The sequence below is a fragment of the Oncorhynchus clarkii genome, unplaced genomic scaffold (genome assembly GCF_045791955.1).
Source record: "Oncorhynchus clarkii lewisi isolate Uvic-CL-2024 unplaced genomic scaffold, UVic_Ocla_1.0 unplaced_contig_9597_pilon_pilon, whole genome shotgun sequence".
NCBI classification, from domain to species: Eukaryota; Metazoa; Chordata; class Actinopteri; order Salmoniformes; family Salmonidae; genus Oncorhynchus; species Oncorhynchus clarkii.
In genome coordinates this window covers 220001-237213 of record NW_027257961.1, presented here as the reverse complement: position 1 = coordinate 237213, position 17213 = coordinate 220001, and the positions used below count along the sequence as shown (strand labels likewise).

The 17213-nt window shown below is 47.7% G+C and overlaps 1 protein-coding gene across 1 annotated transcript in view; it reads left to right on the top strand.

The window, feature by feature from the left end:
• The window catches only part of LOC139394290 (collagen alpha-1(XIV) chain-like), a 230302-nt gene that overhangs the window by 20664 nt on the left and 192425 nt on the right, over positions 1-17213 (top strand). The window contains exon 4 of the mRNA XM_071142315.1: positions 15932-16075. Within this exon, the coding sequence (XP_070998416.1) occupies positions 15932-16075 (144 nt within the window). The remainder of the gene's footprint in view (positions 1-15931; positions 16076-17213) is intronic.

Genomic DNA, 17213 nt, shown 5'->3' with positions numbered 1-17213 from the left:
CTGTATGGGCTGTATCAGTCTGGTCCCATGCTGTATGGGCTGTATCAGTCTGGTTCCATGCTGTATCAATCTGGTCCCATGCTGTATCAGTCTGGTTCCATGCTGTATGGGCTGTATCAGTCTGGTCCCATGCAGTATGGGCTGTATCAGTCTGGTTTCATGCTGTATCAGTCTGGTTCCATGCTGTATGGGCTGTATCAGTCTGGTCCCATGCTGTATGGGCTGTATCAGTCTGGTCCCATACTGTATCAGTCTGGTTCCATGCTGTATGGGCTGTATCAGTCTAGTCCCGTGCTGTATGGGCTGTATCAGTCTGGTCCCATGCTGTATCAGTCTGGTTCCATGCTGTATGGGCAGTATCAGTCTGGTCCCATGCTGTATGGGCTGATATATACAGGGGGTACCGGTACAGAGTCACTGTAGAGTCTATATACAGGAAGTACCGGTACAGAGTCAATGTGGAGGCTATATACAGGGGGTACCGGTACAGAGTCAATGTGGAGGCTATACAGCGGGGGTACCGGTACAGGGTCAATGTGGAGGCTATATACAGGGGGTACCAGTACAGAGTCAATGTGGAGGCCATATACAGGGGGTACCGGTAAAGAGTCAATGTGGAGGCTATATACAGGGGGTACCGGTACAGAGTCAATGTGGAGTCTATATACAGGAAGTACCGGTACAGAGTCAATGTGGAGGCCATATACAGGGGGTACCGGTACAGAGTCAATGTGGAGGCTATATACAGGGGGTACCGGTACAGGGTCAATGTGGAGGCTATACACAGGGGGTACCGGTACAGGGTCAATGTGGAGGCTATATACAGGGGGTACCGGTACAGAGTCAATGTGGAGGCTATATACAGGGGGTACCGGTACAGAGTCAATGTGGAGGCTATATACAGGGGGTACCGGTACAGAGTCAATGTGGAGGCTATATACAGGGGGTACCGGTACAGAGTCAATGTGGAGGCTATATACAGGGGGTATCGGTACAGAGTCAATGTGGAGGCTATATACAGGGGGTACCGGTACAGAGTCAATGTGGAGGCTATATACAGGGGGTACCGGTACAGAGTCAATGTGGAGGCTATATACAGGGGGTCCCGGCACCGAGTCAATGTGGAGGCTATATACAGGGGGTACCGGTATTGAGTCAATGTGGAGGCTATATACAGGGGGTACCGGTACTGAGTCAATGTGGAGGCTATATACAGGGGGTACCGGTACAGAGTCAATGTGGAGGCTATATACAGGGGGTACCGGTACAGAGTCAATGTGGAGGCTATATACAGGGGGTACCGGTACAGAGTCAATGTGGAGGCTATATACAGGGGGTCCCGGCACCGAGTCAATGTGGAGGCTATATACAGGGGGTACCGGTATTGAGTCAATGTGGAGGCTATATACAGGGGGTACCGGTACTGAGTCAATGTGGAGGCTATATACAGGGGTACCGGTACCGAGTCAATGTGTGGGGGTACAGGTTTGTTGAGGTAATTGGTACATGTAGGTCAGAGTAAAGTGACTATGCATAGATAATAAACAGCGAGTAGCAGCAGTGTTAAGACAAAGGGGGTGTCAATGTGAATAGTCGGGGTGATTAGATGTTCAGCAGTCTAATGGCTTGGGGATAGCTGTTAAGGAGACCTAGACTTGGTACTCAGGCATAGCTTGCAGCACGGTGGCAGAGAGAACCATCTATGACTTAGGTGACAGGGGTTTTTGAATTTTTTTTGGGCCTTCCTCTGACAATGCCTAGTATACAAGTCCTGGATGACGGAAAGCTTGGCCACAGTGATGTACTGGGCCGTACGCACTACCCTCTGTAGCACCTTACGGCCGGATGCTCTTGATGGTGCAGCTGTATCTTCTTGAGGATCTGAGGACCCATGCCAAATATTTTCAGTCTCCTAGGGGGGAAATATGTTGTCATGCCCTCTTCACAACTGTCTTGGTGTGTTTGGACCATGATAGTTTGTTGGAGATGTGGACACCAAGGAACTTGAAACTCTCGACCTGCTCCACTACAGCCCCATTGATGTGAATGGGGGTGTGGTCGTCCCTCCATTTCCTGTAGTCCACGATCAGATCCTTTGTCTTGCTCACATTGAGGGAGAGGTTGTTGTCCGGGCAGTACACTGCCAGGTCTCTGACCTTCTCCATATAGGCTGTCTCATCGTTGAAGATGATCAGGCCTACCAATGTTGTGTCGTCAGCAAACGTAATGATGGCGTTGGAGTCATGCTTGGCCACGCAGTCGTGGGTGAACAGGGAGTATAGCAGTGGACTATACACCTGCTTCTACACCTGCATTGCTTGCTGTTTGGGGTTTTAGGCTGGGTTTCTGTACAGCACTTTGAGATATCAGCTGATGTACGAAGGGCTATATAAATAAATTTGATTTGATTTGATTTGGACTAAGGACGCACTCCTGAGGGGCCCCCGTGTTAAAGATCAGCGTGGCAGATGTGTTGTTGCCACCTGGGGGTGGCCCGGGAGGAAGTCCAGGCTCCAGTTTCCGTCTAAGGTGTTTAGTCCAAGGGTCCTTAGCTTAGTGATGAGCTTTGTGGGCACTATGATGTTGAACGCTGAGCTGTAGTCAGTGAACAGCCTTCCCACATAGGTCAAAGTGCTTTCAAAGTGCTTCATGGCTACCAACGTGAGTGCTACGGGCGTAGTCATTTAAACAGGTTACCTTAGTGCTCTTGGGCACAGGGACTATGGTGGTCTGCTTGAAACATTAGATATTACAGACTCGGTCAGGGAGTGGTTGAAAATGTCAGTGAAGACACTTGGCAGTTGGTCTGCGCATGCTCTGAGTACACGTCCTGGTAATTCGTCCGGCCCTGAGGCTTGTGAATGTTGACCTGTTGTTTAACGGTCTTGCGTGATCACACAGTTGTCCAGAACAGCTGGTACTCTCATGCATGCTTCAGTGTTGCTTGCCTCGAAGCGAGCATGAAAGGCTTTTAGCTCGGCTGGTAGGCTTGCGTCACGGGGCAGCTCGTGGCTGAGTTTCCCTTTGTAGTCCTTAATAGTTTGCAAGCCCTGCCACATGTGACGAGCGTCAGAGCCGGTGTAGTAGGATTCAATCTTAGTATTGACGTATTGACGCTTTGCCTGTTTGATAGTTTGGGATTTCTTATAAGCGTCCAGATTACTGTCCTGCTCCATGAAAGCGGAAGCTCTAGCCTTTAGCCCGATGCGGATGTTGCTTGTCATCCATGACTTCTGGTTGGGATAAGTACGTACGGTCACTGTGGGGACGAAGTCATCGATGCACTCATTGATGAAGCCGGTGACTGAGATGGTATACTCCTCAATGCCATTGGATGAATCCCGAAACATATTCAAGTCTGTGCTAGCAAAACAATCCTGTAGCATAGCATCCACATCATATGACCACTTCCGTATTGAGCGAGTCACTGGTACTTCCTGCTTTAGTTTTTGCTTGAAAGCAGGAATCTGGAGGGTAGAATTATGGTCAGATTTGCCAAATGGAGGGCGAGGGAGAGCTTTGTATGCATCTCTGTGTGTGGAATAAAGCTGGTTTAGAGGTTTTTTTCCTCTAGTTGCACATGTGACATGCTGGTAGAAATGAGGTCAAGTTTGCCTGCATTAAAGTCCCCGGCCACTATGGGCACCGGATCTGGATGAGCATTTTCTTGTTTGCTTATGGCCTTCTACAGCTCGTTGAGTGCGCTCTTAGTGCCAACATTGGTTTGTGGTGGTAAATAGACGGCTCAGAAAAATATAGATGAAAACTCTCTTGGTAGATAGTGTGGCTACAGCTTATCATGAGGTACACTTCCCTCAGGCGAGCAATACCTCGAGACTTCCTTAATATTAGACATCGCACAACAGCTGTTATTGACAAATAGACAGAGTCAATAACAGTAACATGCCAAGGTGCTGAATGCATCCCAATCCTATTGCAAATATTATGCGCCCTTACTGACGTTGGCCAGTAGTAGGCACAGCCCTTAATGAATGGAGAAACAGTGTGGTCATCAGCTTCACAAGCAAATGATGAGTGGAGTATTGCTGTTAATACAACTGTATTACCAGACGTAGCTGTTCTGTCCTGCCGACGCACAGAAAACGCAGCCAACTGTATATTATCCATGTCGTCGTTCAGCCACAACTCTGTGAAACATAAGATATTACAGTTTTTAATGTCCCGTTGGTAGGATAGTCTCGAACTGAGATCATCCAGTTTATTCTCCAGTGATTGCACGTTGGCCAATAGAACGGTTGGTAGAGGCGGGGAACCCAGTCGCCGACTAATTCTCACAAGTCACCCCAATCTCCGCCCCCTGTATTTCCGTATTTTCTTCATGTGAATGACAGGGATTTTGGGCCTGGTCTCGGAGAACCAGTATATCCTTTGTGTCGGACTCATTAAAGAAAAAATCTTTGTCCAGTTTGAGGTGAGTAATCACTGCTCTGATATCCAGAATGTATTTTCAGTCACAAAAGAGGGTAGCAGAAACATTATGTACAGAATATGTTAAAAACAATGTAACAAAACCACACAAAATAGCACAATTGGTTAGGAGCACGTTAAACGGAAGCTATCCCATCTGGCGCCATTATGAATGAACCCAGGGTAATGATAATGAATGAACCCAGGGTAATATTAATGAATGAACCCAGGGTAATGATAATGAATGAACCCAGGGTAATGATAATGAATGAACACAGGGTATTAATAATGAATGAACACAGGGTAATGATAATGAATGAACCCAGGGTAATGATAATGACTGAACCCAAGGTAATAATAATGAATTAACACAGGGTAATGATAATGAATGAATCCAGGGTGATGATAATTAATGAACACAGGGTAATAATATTGAATGAACCCAGGGTTATAATAATGAATGAACCCAGGGTAATGATAATGAACGAACCCAGGGTAATGATAATGACTGAACCCAGGGTAATAATACTGAATGAACACAGGGTAATGATAATGAATGAACACAAGGCAATGATAATGAATGAACCCAGGGTAATGATAATGAATGCACATAGGGTACTGATAATGAATGAACACAAGGCAATGATAATGAATGAACCCAGGGTAATGATAATGAATGCACATAGGGTACTGATAATGAATGAACACAGGGTAATGATAATGAATGAACCCAGGGTAATAATAATGAATGAACACAGGGAAGAGTTGGCTAAACACACTGGACCACAGAAGACATGTTTTTGAAAAAGGGGTTTATTTGATCTTGAATGAAGTTAAACACCCCCATACAGCTGAATGAATGAATCTTGACAACTCCTATTGCCATTGACAACATTGAGTTGATAAGACAGCACCAACAGTTGTGGGAGCCGACTTGGAGAGTCTTAGGGAATATTTACCCTGTCTGTCTGTAAGGAAGGTCAGTGTTGTCTGACAAAGCCTGTCAGACATCTTGGATTAAACAATGAGGACAGAGATCACACACGCACGCGCACACACACACGCACGCACACGCACACGCACACACACACGCGCGCACACACACACACACACACACACACACACACACCGGTCCACCCTCCCCCCAACCTGCTGTTCAGTGAAAAGTCATTGTGTGGTCTGTTGACCAGCCCCTCTGGGGCCCCTCCCTTTGTTAAAGACACAACAAAATCATTTGACCTGATGTGTCGTTGATTGATCCCGGACTTCCTCCTGGGAGATCACCTGTGCGTTAGTTGCACAAATCCACTCCAGTTCCAATGTTCCCTAATGTTCCACCTCGGGGAAGCCTACGGTTTCTGACTAATTAGAGATGCTGGGGTTGGAGCAGGACATATGATTGTTTGGGTTTCAGGGCTCGATATATACGCTTGTCAGCTTGCCCGGGGGGGCAAGTGAAACAAATAGTTGTACAAGCAGATTATAGATTTAAGTTGTAAAACAAAAATCACAATATCAAACAATTAGGCTACTTAAATCAGAATCAGATCAAAGTGTCCTCTGGATGCAATGTTTTGCTCACTGTCCTCCCAATCTCTGCAGAGCGCATTGGAGTAGCATTTCTGTCGGCCTGCATTGATCGGCACCAGGGGACTTTCAATCATCTAGTTGCAAGATGTGTTTTTGAGATCAAAGCGAGTCGTGTTTGCACATTTGTTGATTACTAGTTGCTAGGGAGTTATTTGCCTGTTTCTAGCAGATTTTTGGTCAGCATGGTGTGCATCACCTGGGTGTGTGGCAGTGGGCCATTGAGAGAGAGAGAGAGAGAGAGACACTAGATAATCAGCTAATCTACACAATGTTTTGAATTGGCTAGTTAACTATGTAACTATTCGCATGTATTCATATACTGTCCCACATCCTAAAATACCTTTCCACCAGCTCTCCTGTGGAACCCCAAATGGCCAGGATGCAGTTGTTACAGGGTGCACCGTTGATGAAACCAATGCTGCAGACTCTGCTTGTAAAATCGTCTCTCAAGCGCTCACAATTGGCTAGGATTGTCCTCTATTCAATAGTGAAAATGAAATTATGACAAAGTAAAACAATATTCTTAGAATAATCTCATTGGGTGGCCAGGAGAGACCAGGAGAGATACTGGGTGTGTAGGATGGCCAGCCCTTCTCCTGTAGAGACCAGGAGAGATACTGGGTGTGTAGGATGGCCAGTCCTCCTCCTGTCGAGACCAGGAGAGATACTGGGTGTGTAGGGTGGCCAGCCCTCCTTCTGTAGAGACCAGGAGAGATACTTGGGTGTGTAGGGTGGCCAGCCCTCTTCCTGTAGAGACCAGGAGAGATACTGGGTGTGCAGGGTGGCCAGCCATCCTTCTGTAGAGACCAGGAGAGATACTGGGTGTGCAGGGTGGCCAGTCCTTCTCCTGTAGAGACCAGGAGAGATACTGGGTGTGCAGGGTGGCCAGCCCTTCTCCTATAGAGACCAGGAGAGATAGTGGGTGTGCAGGGTGGCCAGCCATCCTTCTGTAGAGACCAGGAGAGATACTGGGTGTGCAGGCTTTTTCTCAAGCCCTGCTCGAACACACCACATTGTAAAATAAATCAGCTGCTCAACAGGATAAGCTGACTCTGGTGTGTTTGAGCAGGGTTGGATAAAAAGCCTGCACCCCCAACAGCTCTCCAGATGGAGTTCTGACCACGTGTTTTATACTGTAGCCGATCAGTGCAGTTATTTTGACTTTGCGGGGGAGGTAAGTGCCTTGCTCAAGGCCACAATGGCAGAAAATATACTACATGGGATCAGAGACCAGCAGCCTTCCATTGACAATACCAGTGAGACCAGCAGTCTTCCATTGATAATACCAGTGAGACCAGCAATCTTCCATTGACAATACCAGTGAGACCAGCAGTCTTCCATTGACAATACCAGTGAGACCAGCAGCCTTCCATTGACCATACCAGTGAGACCAGCAGCCTTCCATTGACAATACCAGTGAGACCAGCAGCCTTCCATTGACCATACCAGTGAGACCAGCAGTCTTCCATTGACAATACCAGTGAGACCAGCAACCTTCCATTGACCATACCAGTGAGACCAGCAGCCTTCCATTGACAATACCAGTGAGACCAGCAGCCTTCCATTGACAATACCAGTGAGACCAGCAGCCTTCCATTGAGACAATACCAGTGAGACCAGCAGTCTTCCATTGACAATACCAGTAAGACCAGCAGTCTTCCATTGACCATACCAGTGAGACCAGCAGTCTTCCATTGACCATACCAGTGAGACCAGCAGTCTTCCATTGACAATACCAGTGAGACCAGCAGTCTTCCATTGACAATACCAGTGAGACCAGCAGCCTTCCATTGACCATACCAGTGAGACCAGCAGCCTTCCATTGACAATACCAGTGAGACCAGCAGTCTTCCATTGATAATACCAGTGAGACCAGCAATCTTCCATTGACAATACCAGTGAGACCAGCAGTCTTCCATTGACAATACCAGTGAGACCAGCAGCCTTCCATTGACCATACCAGTGAGACCAGCAGCCTTCCATTGACAATACCAGTGAGACCAGCAACCTTCCATTGACCATACCAGTGAGACCAGCAGTCTTCCATTGACAATACCAGTGAGACCAGCAACCTTCCATTGACCATACCAGTGAGACCAGCAGCCTTCCATTGACAATACCAGTGAGACCAGCAGCCTTCCATTGACAATACCAGTGAGACCAGCAGCCTTCCATTGAGACAATACCAGCGAGACCAGCAGTCTTCCATTGACAATACCAGTAAGACCAGCAGTCTTCCATTGACCATACCAGTGAGACCAGCAGTCTTCCATTGACCATACCAGTGAGACCAGCAGTCTTCCATTGACAATACCAGTGAGACCAGCAGTCTTCCATTGACAATACCAGTGAGACCAGCAGCCTTCCATTGACCATACCAGTGAGACCAGCAGCCTTCCATTGACAATACCAGTGAGACCAGCAGCCTTCCATTGACCATACCAGTGAGACCAGCAGTCTTCCATTGACAATACCAGTGAGACCAGCAACCTTCCATTGACCATACCAGTGAGACCAGCAGCCTTCCATTGACAATACCAGTGAGACCAGCAGCCTTCCATTGACAATACCAGTGAGACCAGCAGTCTTCCATTGACAATACCAGTAAGACCAGCAGTCTTCCATTGACCATACCAGTGAGACCAGCAGTCTTCCATTGACCATACCAGTGAGACCAGCAGTCTTCCATTGACAATACCAGTGAGACCAGCAGTCTTCCATTGACAATACCAGTGAGACCAGCAGCCTTCCATTGACCATACCAGTGAGACCAGCAGCCTTCCATTGACAATACCAGTGAGACCAGCAGTCTTCCATTGACAATACCAGTAAGACCAGCAGTCTTCCATTGACCATACCAGTGAGACCAGCAGTCTTCCATTGACCATACCAGTGAGACCAGCAGTCTTCCATTGACAATACCAGTGAGACCAGCAGCCTTCCATTGACAATACCAGTGAGACCAGCAGCCTTCCATTGACAATACCAGTGATAATAATGAAGGTGAAGTGGCTCCTGGCATCCCCTTTCTGGCCCATGGTGTTACAGACCTGTTTTTCAAGTGACTTGAGCTTTCTGACACGTCAACATGATGTCCTACATGTCTGAAGGACAGGTGGCTAAAAATGATAGTGTCAAACCCTGGGTTTGTATCAGCCATCAGCCTGCCTGGTCTCCTGTTGAGCTCTCTGTCTCTGGGTCTAATGAGGTATAATACTGTTCCTGTTGAACTCTCTGTCTCTGGGACTAATGAGGTATAATACTGTTCCTGTTGAACTCTCTGTCTCTGGATCTAATGAGGTATAATAATTTTCCTGTTGGGTGTAATTAGGTATAATACTATTCCTGTTGGGTCTAATTAGGTATAATACTATTATTGTTCAGATCACTGACCTAACCCAGTGTCCACTGTTTATCATAGTGACTGGGAGAGAGACCATTCTCCTAACCCAGTGTCCACTGTTTATCATAGTGACTGGGAGAGAGACCATTCTCCTAACCCAGTGTCCACTGTTTATCATAGTGACTGGGAGAGAGACCACTCACCTAACCCAGTGTCCACTGTTTATCATAGTGACTGGGAGAGAGACCATTCTCCTAACCCAGTGTCCACTGTTTATCATAGTGACTGTGAGAGAAACCACTCACCTAACCCAGTGTCCACTGTTTATCATAGTGACTGGGAGAGAGACCACTCACCTAACCCAGTGTCCACTGTTTATCATAGTGACTGGGAGAGAGACCATTCTCCTAACCCAGTGTCCACTGTTTATCATAGTGACTGTGAGAGAGACCACTCACCTAACCCAGTGTCCACTGTTTATCATAGTGACTGGGAGAGAGACCACTCACCTAACCCAGTGTCCACTGTTTATCATAGTGACTGGGAGAGAGACCATTCTCCTAACCCAGTGTCCACTGTTTATCATAGTGACTGGGAGAGAGACCACTCACCTAACCCAGTGTCCACTGTTTATCATAGTGACTGGGAGAGAGACCATTCTCCTAACCCAGTGTCCACTGTTTATCATAGTGACTGGGAGAGAGACCACTCACCTAACCCAGTGTCCACTGTTTATCATAGTGACTGGGAGAGAGACCATTCTCCTAACCTAGTGTCCGCTGTTTATCACAGTGACTGGGAGAGAGACCACTCACCTAACCCAGTGTCCACTGTTTATCATAGTGACTGGGAGAGAGACCACTCACCTAACCCAGTGTCCACTGTTTATCATAGTGACTGGGAGAGAGACCACTCACCTAACCCAGTGTCCACTGTTTATCATAGTGACTGGGAGAGAGACCATTCTCCTAACCCAGTGTCCACTGTTTATCATAGTGACTGGGAGAGAGACCATTCTCCTAACCCAGTGTCCACTGTTTATCATAGTGACTGGGAGAGAGACCACTCACCTAACCCAGTGTCCACTGTTTATCATAGTGACTGGGAGAGAGACCATTCTCCTAACCCAGTGTCCACTGTTTATCATAGTGACTGGGAGAGAGACCATTCTCCTAACCCAGTGTCCACTGTTTATCATAGTGACTGGGAGAGAGACCATTCTCCTAACCCAGTGTCCACTGTTTATCATACTGACTGGGAGAGAGACCACTCACCTAACCCAGTGACCACTGTTTATCATAGTGACTGGGAGAGAGACCATTCTCCTAACCCAGTGTCCACTGTTTATCATAGTGACTGGGAGAGAGACCATTCTCCTAACCCAGTGTCCACTGTTTATCATACTGACTGGGAGAGAGACCACTCACCTAACCCAGTGACCACTGTTTATCATAGTGACTGGGAGAGAGACCATTCTCCTAACCCAGTGACCACTGTTTATCATAGTGACTGGGAGAGAGACCACTCTCCTAACCCAGTGTCCACTGTTTATCATAGTGACTGGGAGAGAGACCACTCACCTAACCCAGTGACCACTGTTTATCATAGTGACTGGGAGAGAGACCATTCTCCTAACCCAGTGTCCACTGTTTATCATAGTGACTGGGAGAGAGACCATTCTCCTAACCCAGTGTCCACTGTTTATCATAGTGACTGGGAGAGAGACCATTCTCCTAACCCAGTGTCCACTGTTTATCATAGTGACTGGGAGAGAGACCATTCTCCTAACCCAGTGTCCACTGTTTATCATACTGACTGGGAGAGAGACCACTCACCTAACCCAGTGACCACTGTTTATCATAGTGACTGGGAGAGAGACCATTCTCCTAACCCAGTGTCCACTGTTTATCATAGTGACTGGGAGAGAGACCATTCTCCTAACCCAGTGTCCACTGTTTATCATACTGACTGGGAGAGAGACCACTCACCTAACCCAGTGACCACTGTTTATCATAGTGACTGGGAGAGAGACCATTCTCCTAACCCAGTGACCACTGTTTATCATAGTGACTGGGAGAGAGACCACTCTCCTAACCCAGTGTCCACTGTTTATCATAGTGACTGGGAGAGAGACCACTCACCTAACCCAGTGACCACTGTTTATCATAGTGACTGGGAGAGAGACCATTCTCCTAACCCAGTGTCCACTGTTTATCATAGTGACTGGGAGAGAGACCATTCTCCTAACCCAGTGTCCACTGTTTATCATAGTGACTGGGAGAGAGACCACTCACCTAACCCAGTGTCCACTGTTTATCATAGTGACTGGGAGAGAGACCACTCACCTAACCCAGTGTCCACTGTTTATCATAGTGACTGGGAGAGAGACCATTCTCCTAACCCAGTGTCCACTGTTTATCATAGTGACTGGGAGAGAGACCATTCTCCTAACCCAGTGTCCACTGTTTATCATAGTGACTGGGAGAGAGACCACTCACCTAACCCAGTGTCCACTGTTTATCATAGTGACTGGGAGAGAGACCATTCTCCTAACCCAGTGTCCACTGTTTATCATAGTGACTGGGAGAGAGACCATTCTCCTAACCCAGTGTCCACTGTTTATCATAGTGACTGGGAGAGAGACCATTCTCCTAACCCAGTGTCCACTGTTTATCATACTGACTGGGAGAGAGACCACTCACCTAACCCAGTGACCACTGTTTATCATAGTGACTGGGAGAGAGACCATTCTCCTAACCCAGTGTCCACTGTTTATCATAGTGACTGGGAGAGAGACCATTCTCCTAACCCAGTGTCCACTGTTTATCATAGTGACTGGGAGAGAGACCACTCACCTAACCTAGTGTCCACTGTTTATCATAGTGACTGGGAGAGAGACCATTCTCCTAACCCAGTGACCACTGTTTATCATAGTGACTGGGAGAGAGACCACTCTCCTAACCCAGTGTCCACTGTTTATCATAGTGACTGGGAGAGAGACCACTCACCTAACCCAGTGACCACTGTTTATCATAGTGACTGGGAGAGAGACCATTCTCCTAACCCAGTGTCCACTGTTTATCATAGTGACTGGGAGAGAGACCATTCTCCTAACCCAGTGTCCACTGTTTATCATAGTGACTGGGAGAGAGACCACTCACCTAACCCAGTGTCCACTGTTTATCATAGTGACTGGGAGAGAGACCACTCACCTAACCTAGTGTCCACTGTTTATCATAGTGACTGGGAGAGAGACCATTCTCCTAACCCAGTGACCACTGTTTATCATAGTGACTGGGAGAGAGACCACTCTCCTAACCCAGTGTCCACTGTTTATCATAGTGACTGGGAGAGAGACCACTCACCTAACCCAGTGACCACTGTTTATCATAGTGACTGGGAGAGAGACCATTCTCCTAACCCAGTGTCCACTGTTTATCATAGTGACTGGGAGAGAGACCATTCTCCTAACCCAGTGTCCACTGTTTATCATAGTGACTGGGAGAGAGACCACTCACCTAACCCAGTGTCCACTGTTTATCATAGTGACTGGGAGAGAGACCACTCACCTAACCTAGTGTCCACTGTTTATCATAGTGACTGGGAGAGAGACCATTCTCCTAACCCAGTGACCACTGTTTATCATAGTGACTGGGAGAGAGACCACTCTCCTAACCCAGTGTCCACTGTTTATCATAGTGACTGGGAGAGAGACCACTCACCTAACCCAGTGACCACTGTTTATCATAGTGACTGGGAGAGAGACCATTCTCCTAACCCAGTGTCCACTGTTTATCATAGTGACTGGGAGAGAGACCATTCTCCTAACCCAGTGTCCACTGTTTATCATAGTGACTGGGAGAGAGACCATTCTCCTAACCCAGTGTCCACTGTTTATCATAGTGACTGGGAGAGAGACCATTCTCCTAACCCAGTGTCCACTGTTTATCATAGTGACTGGGAGAGAGACCATTCTCCTAACCCAGTGTCCATTATTAATGTTTTGTACTCTCAGGGTATTTTGACACATTGGTTATGGTTACATCATAATGATTTCCTTTTGCCATTTGTTTGATACAAAAGGTTACATTAGACTTGTTTCAATTTCCAGAACGTCTAATACCCTTTAATTAAAAGTGCAATTTCTCTGATCTTGATCGTGCTGTTTCCTGTTGGTGCTTCAGCATTAATCTGCTGAGTCATCACTTCCAAATGCTAGATCCATCCCCTAAATCTCCCTCATCTGTTCTCTCTCTCTGCCTATAGATGCTAGATCCATCCCCTATATCTCCCTCCTCTGTTCTCTCTCTGCCTATAGATGCTAGATCCATCCCCTAAATCTCCCTCCTCTGTTCTCTCTCTACCTATAGATGCTAGATCCATCCCCTAAATCTCCCTCCTCTGTTCTCTCTCTGCCTATAGATGCTAGATCCATCCCCTAAATCTCCCTCCTCTATTCTCTCTCTGTCTCTAGATGCTAGGTCCATCCCCTAAATCTCCCTCCACTGTTCTCTCTCTCTGTCTCTAGATGCTAGGTCCATCCCCTAAATCTCCCTCCTCTGTTCTCTCTCTCTCTCTGTCTCTAGATAATAGATCCATCCCCTAAATCTCGCCCCTCTCCCCCCTCTCTGTCTCTCTCTCGCTCTCTCTCCCTCTCCATCTTCCCCTCTCTCTCTCTCTCCCTCTCCTCCCTCTCTCCCTCTCCTCCCTCTCTTTCCCTCTCCATCTCCCCCTCTCTCTCTCTCTCTCTCTCTCCCTCTCCCCCTCTCTCCCTCTCCCCCGAACACTCCCCTCTCTCTCCATCTCCCCCCTCTCTCTCCCCTCTCTCTCCCTCTCCCCCTCTCTCTCCCCTCTCTCTCCCACTCCACCCTCTCCCCCTCTCTCTCTCTCCCTCTCCCCCTCTCTCCCTCTCCCCCGAACACTCCCCTCTCTCTCCATCTCCCCCCTCTCTCTCCCCTCTCTCTCCCTCTCCCCCTCTCTCTCCCCTCTCTCTCCCACTCCACCCTTTCCCCCTCTCTCCCTCTCCCCTCTCTCTCCCCTCTCTCTCTCTCCCTCTCTCCCGATCTATCCCCCCTCTCTGCCTCTCCATCTCCCCCTCCCCCCCTCTCTCTCTCTCTCCCCCTCTCTCTCTCTCCCTCTCTCCCGTCTTTCTCCCCTCTCCCTCTCCCATCTCCCCCCTCTCTCTCCCCTCCCTCTCCCCCCTCTCTCTCCCCTCCCTCTCTCACCCTCTCTCTCCCCTCCTTCTCTCTCCCCCCCTTTCTCCCCTCTCTCTCCCCTCCCTCTCTCCCCTCTCTCTCCCCTCTCTCTCCCCTCCCTCTCTCCCCTCTTTCTCCCTCTCTCTCCCCCTCCCCCTCTCTCTCTCTCCCGATCTCTCCCCTCTCTCTCTCTCCCCTCCCTCTCCCCCCTCTCTCTCCCCTCCCTCTCTCCCTCTCTCTCCCCCTCTCTCCCCCCTGCCCCTCTCCCCCCTCCCCCTCCCCCTCTCTCTCTCCCGATCTCTCCCCTCTCTCTCCCTCTCCCCCCTCTCCCCCCTCCCCCCCTCTTTCCCCTCCCTCTCTCCCTCCCTCTCCTGGTTTAACACATCCAACCCCATCCTTCGGCAGTGTTCTGTGTGAAAGTGCTGCTGATTAAGCAGGGTTAGTCTCTTCCTATTGATCGGTCAGGCCTGTAGGATTTAAATCATCCTAATTGGTCAATAATGTGAACTGCTGAAGCTCGGAGCTATTTTACTGCTGAGGGAACTGAAAGTGGAGCCGTACGTGTGGCTTGTGGAGAGAAGAAGAGGACGAGGAGAGTAGAGGAGGGAAGAGGAGTGAACAGGGGAGGAGAAGAGAAGATAAAAGGAGACAGGACAGGAGGAGAGAGGAGAGGAGGGAAGAGGAGTGAACAGGGGAGGAGAAGAGAAGATAAAAGGAGACAGGACAGGAGGAGAGAGGAGAGGAGGGAAGAGGAGTGAACAGGGGAGGAGAAGAGAAGATAAAAGGAGACAGGACAGGAGGAGAGAGGAGAGGTCCTGAGATCAAGCCCCAGCATGTTGGCTGACTGGCAACTAAGATGGTTTATGCAAATGAAGTTTGGCTAAACAAATGGAAAACTATTTACTCTTAAATGCACTTACTCAAAATGGGTTAACTGACTAAATGGATCTGAAACTTTGTCTGCATTTGTGGTTGACCACGATTCACCTGAATATGACGGGTGAAGGAAAAGGTCTCGGTTTCGGTAAAGAAGTTTGGAATTTCTGATAATTTCCGATATATTCGTAGTAGATTTCATAATGGGCAGAGCCTCAGGGCAGAAAGGTCCAGACCCCAAATGTTTCAAAGATAAGATGTGTGTCTCATGTGTACCTGTCCTTAAGCTTTAGAGACGATGCTGAGGTGTGCAGCTTGAGCTGTGAGGGATCACTTAAGGTTGTCACACAAGGTTGTCACACCTGGTCCCCACCCTGATATGGGGAAAAGGATGGCGTTTTGGACGCAAACCTGGTCCCCACCCTGATATGGGGAAAAGGATGGCGTTTTGGACGCACACCTGGTCGCCACCCTGATTTCTCTCTCCAACCTACAACAGGCGAAGAGTACAAGGAGCTGCGCGTTTCCAAGGGGGACCATAAAGTGGTGATCCAGGACTTTGATGCCATGAAGGAGTACCACGTCAGGGTTCTAGCTGTGAGAGGGAACCAGCAGAGCAGAGCACTACAAGGGAAGTATGCCGGTATGTATCAGACTGGTTCTATGTCCTTTTGTTCCACTTATAGTATGCAGGTATGTAACAGACTGGTTCTATGTCCTTTTGTTCCACTTATAGTATGCAGGTATGTAACAGACTGGTTCTATGTCCTTTTGTTCCACTTATAGTATGCAGGTATGTATCAGACTGGTTCTGTGTCCTTTTGTTCCACTTATAGTATGCAGGTATGTAACAGACTGGTTCTGTGTCCTTTTGTTCCACTTATAGTATGCCAGTATGTAACAGACTGGTTCTATGTCCTTTTGTTCCACTTATAGTATGCAGGTATGTAACAGACTGGTTCTGTGTCCTTTTGTTCCACTTATAGTATGCCAGTATGTAACAGACTGGTTCTGTGTCCTTTTGTTCCACTTACAGTAGGCCAGTATGTAACAGACTGGTTCTGTGTCCTTTTGTTCCACTTATAGTATGCCAGTATGTAACAGACTGGTTCTGTGTCCTTTTGTTCCACTTACAGTAGGCCAGTATGTAACAGACTGGTTCTGTGTCCTTTTGTTCCACTTATAGTAGGCCAGTATGTAACAGACTGGTTCTGTGTCCTTTTGTTCCACTTATAGTATGCCAGTATGTAACAGACTGATTCTGGGTCCTTTTGTTCCACTTATAGTATGCCAGTATGTAACAGGCTGGTTCTGTGTCCTTTTGTTCCACTAATGTCTGAATAGTAAAATGACCTTAGATAGAAACCTCACATTCATAGCATTGCTTTTGAAGAAAAAAACGTTATTATACAACAGTATAAATACAAAACATTAAACTACATGTATTCTGGAATGAATAAGTAGCTTTTACTACATTCAATAACATGTCAATGCCCTCCTCCCCAAATCTGGAGGTTCTATCTGAAACCTGACAGAGGCTCTACTAAAGTAGATTCCATTGAATGCTGTCTGGCTGGCCTGGCATCATGACTTTCTGTGCTGTGAGGGGAGAGGAGGAGTGGTTGTTGAAAGAGCAGAGAGCCTTCAGGGTTTTAATGGATCTCTTCACTGTAAGGTTTGGGTCTCTGCCCTATAGAGTGAATGAGGGTTTTAATGGATCTCTTCACTGTAAGGTTTGGGTCTCTGCCCTCTAGAGTGAATGAGGGTTTTAATGGATCTCT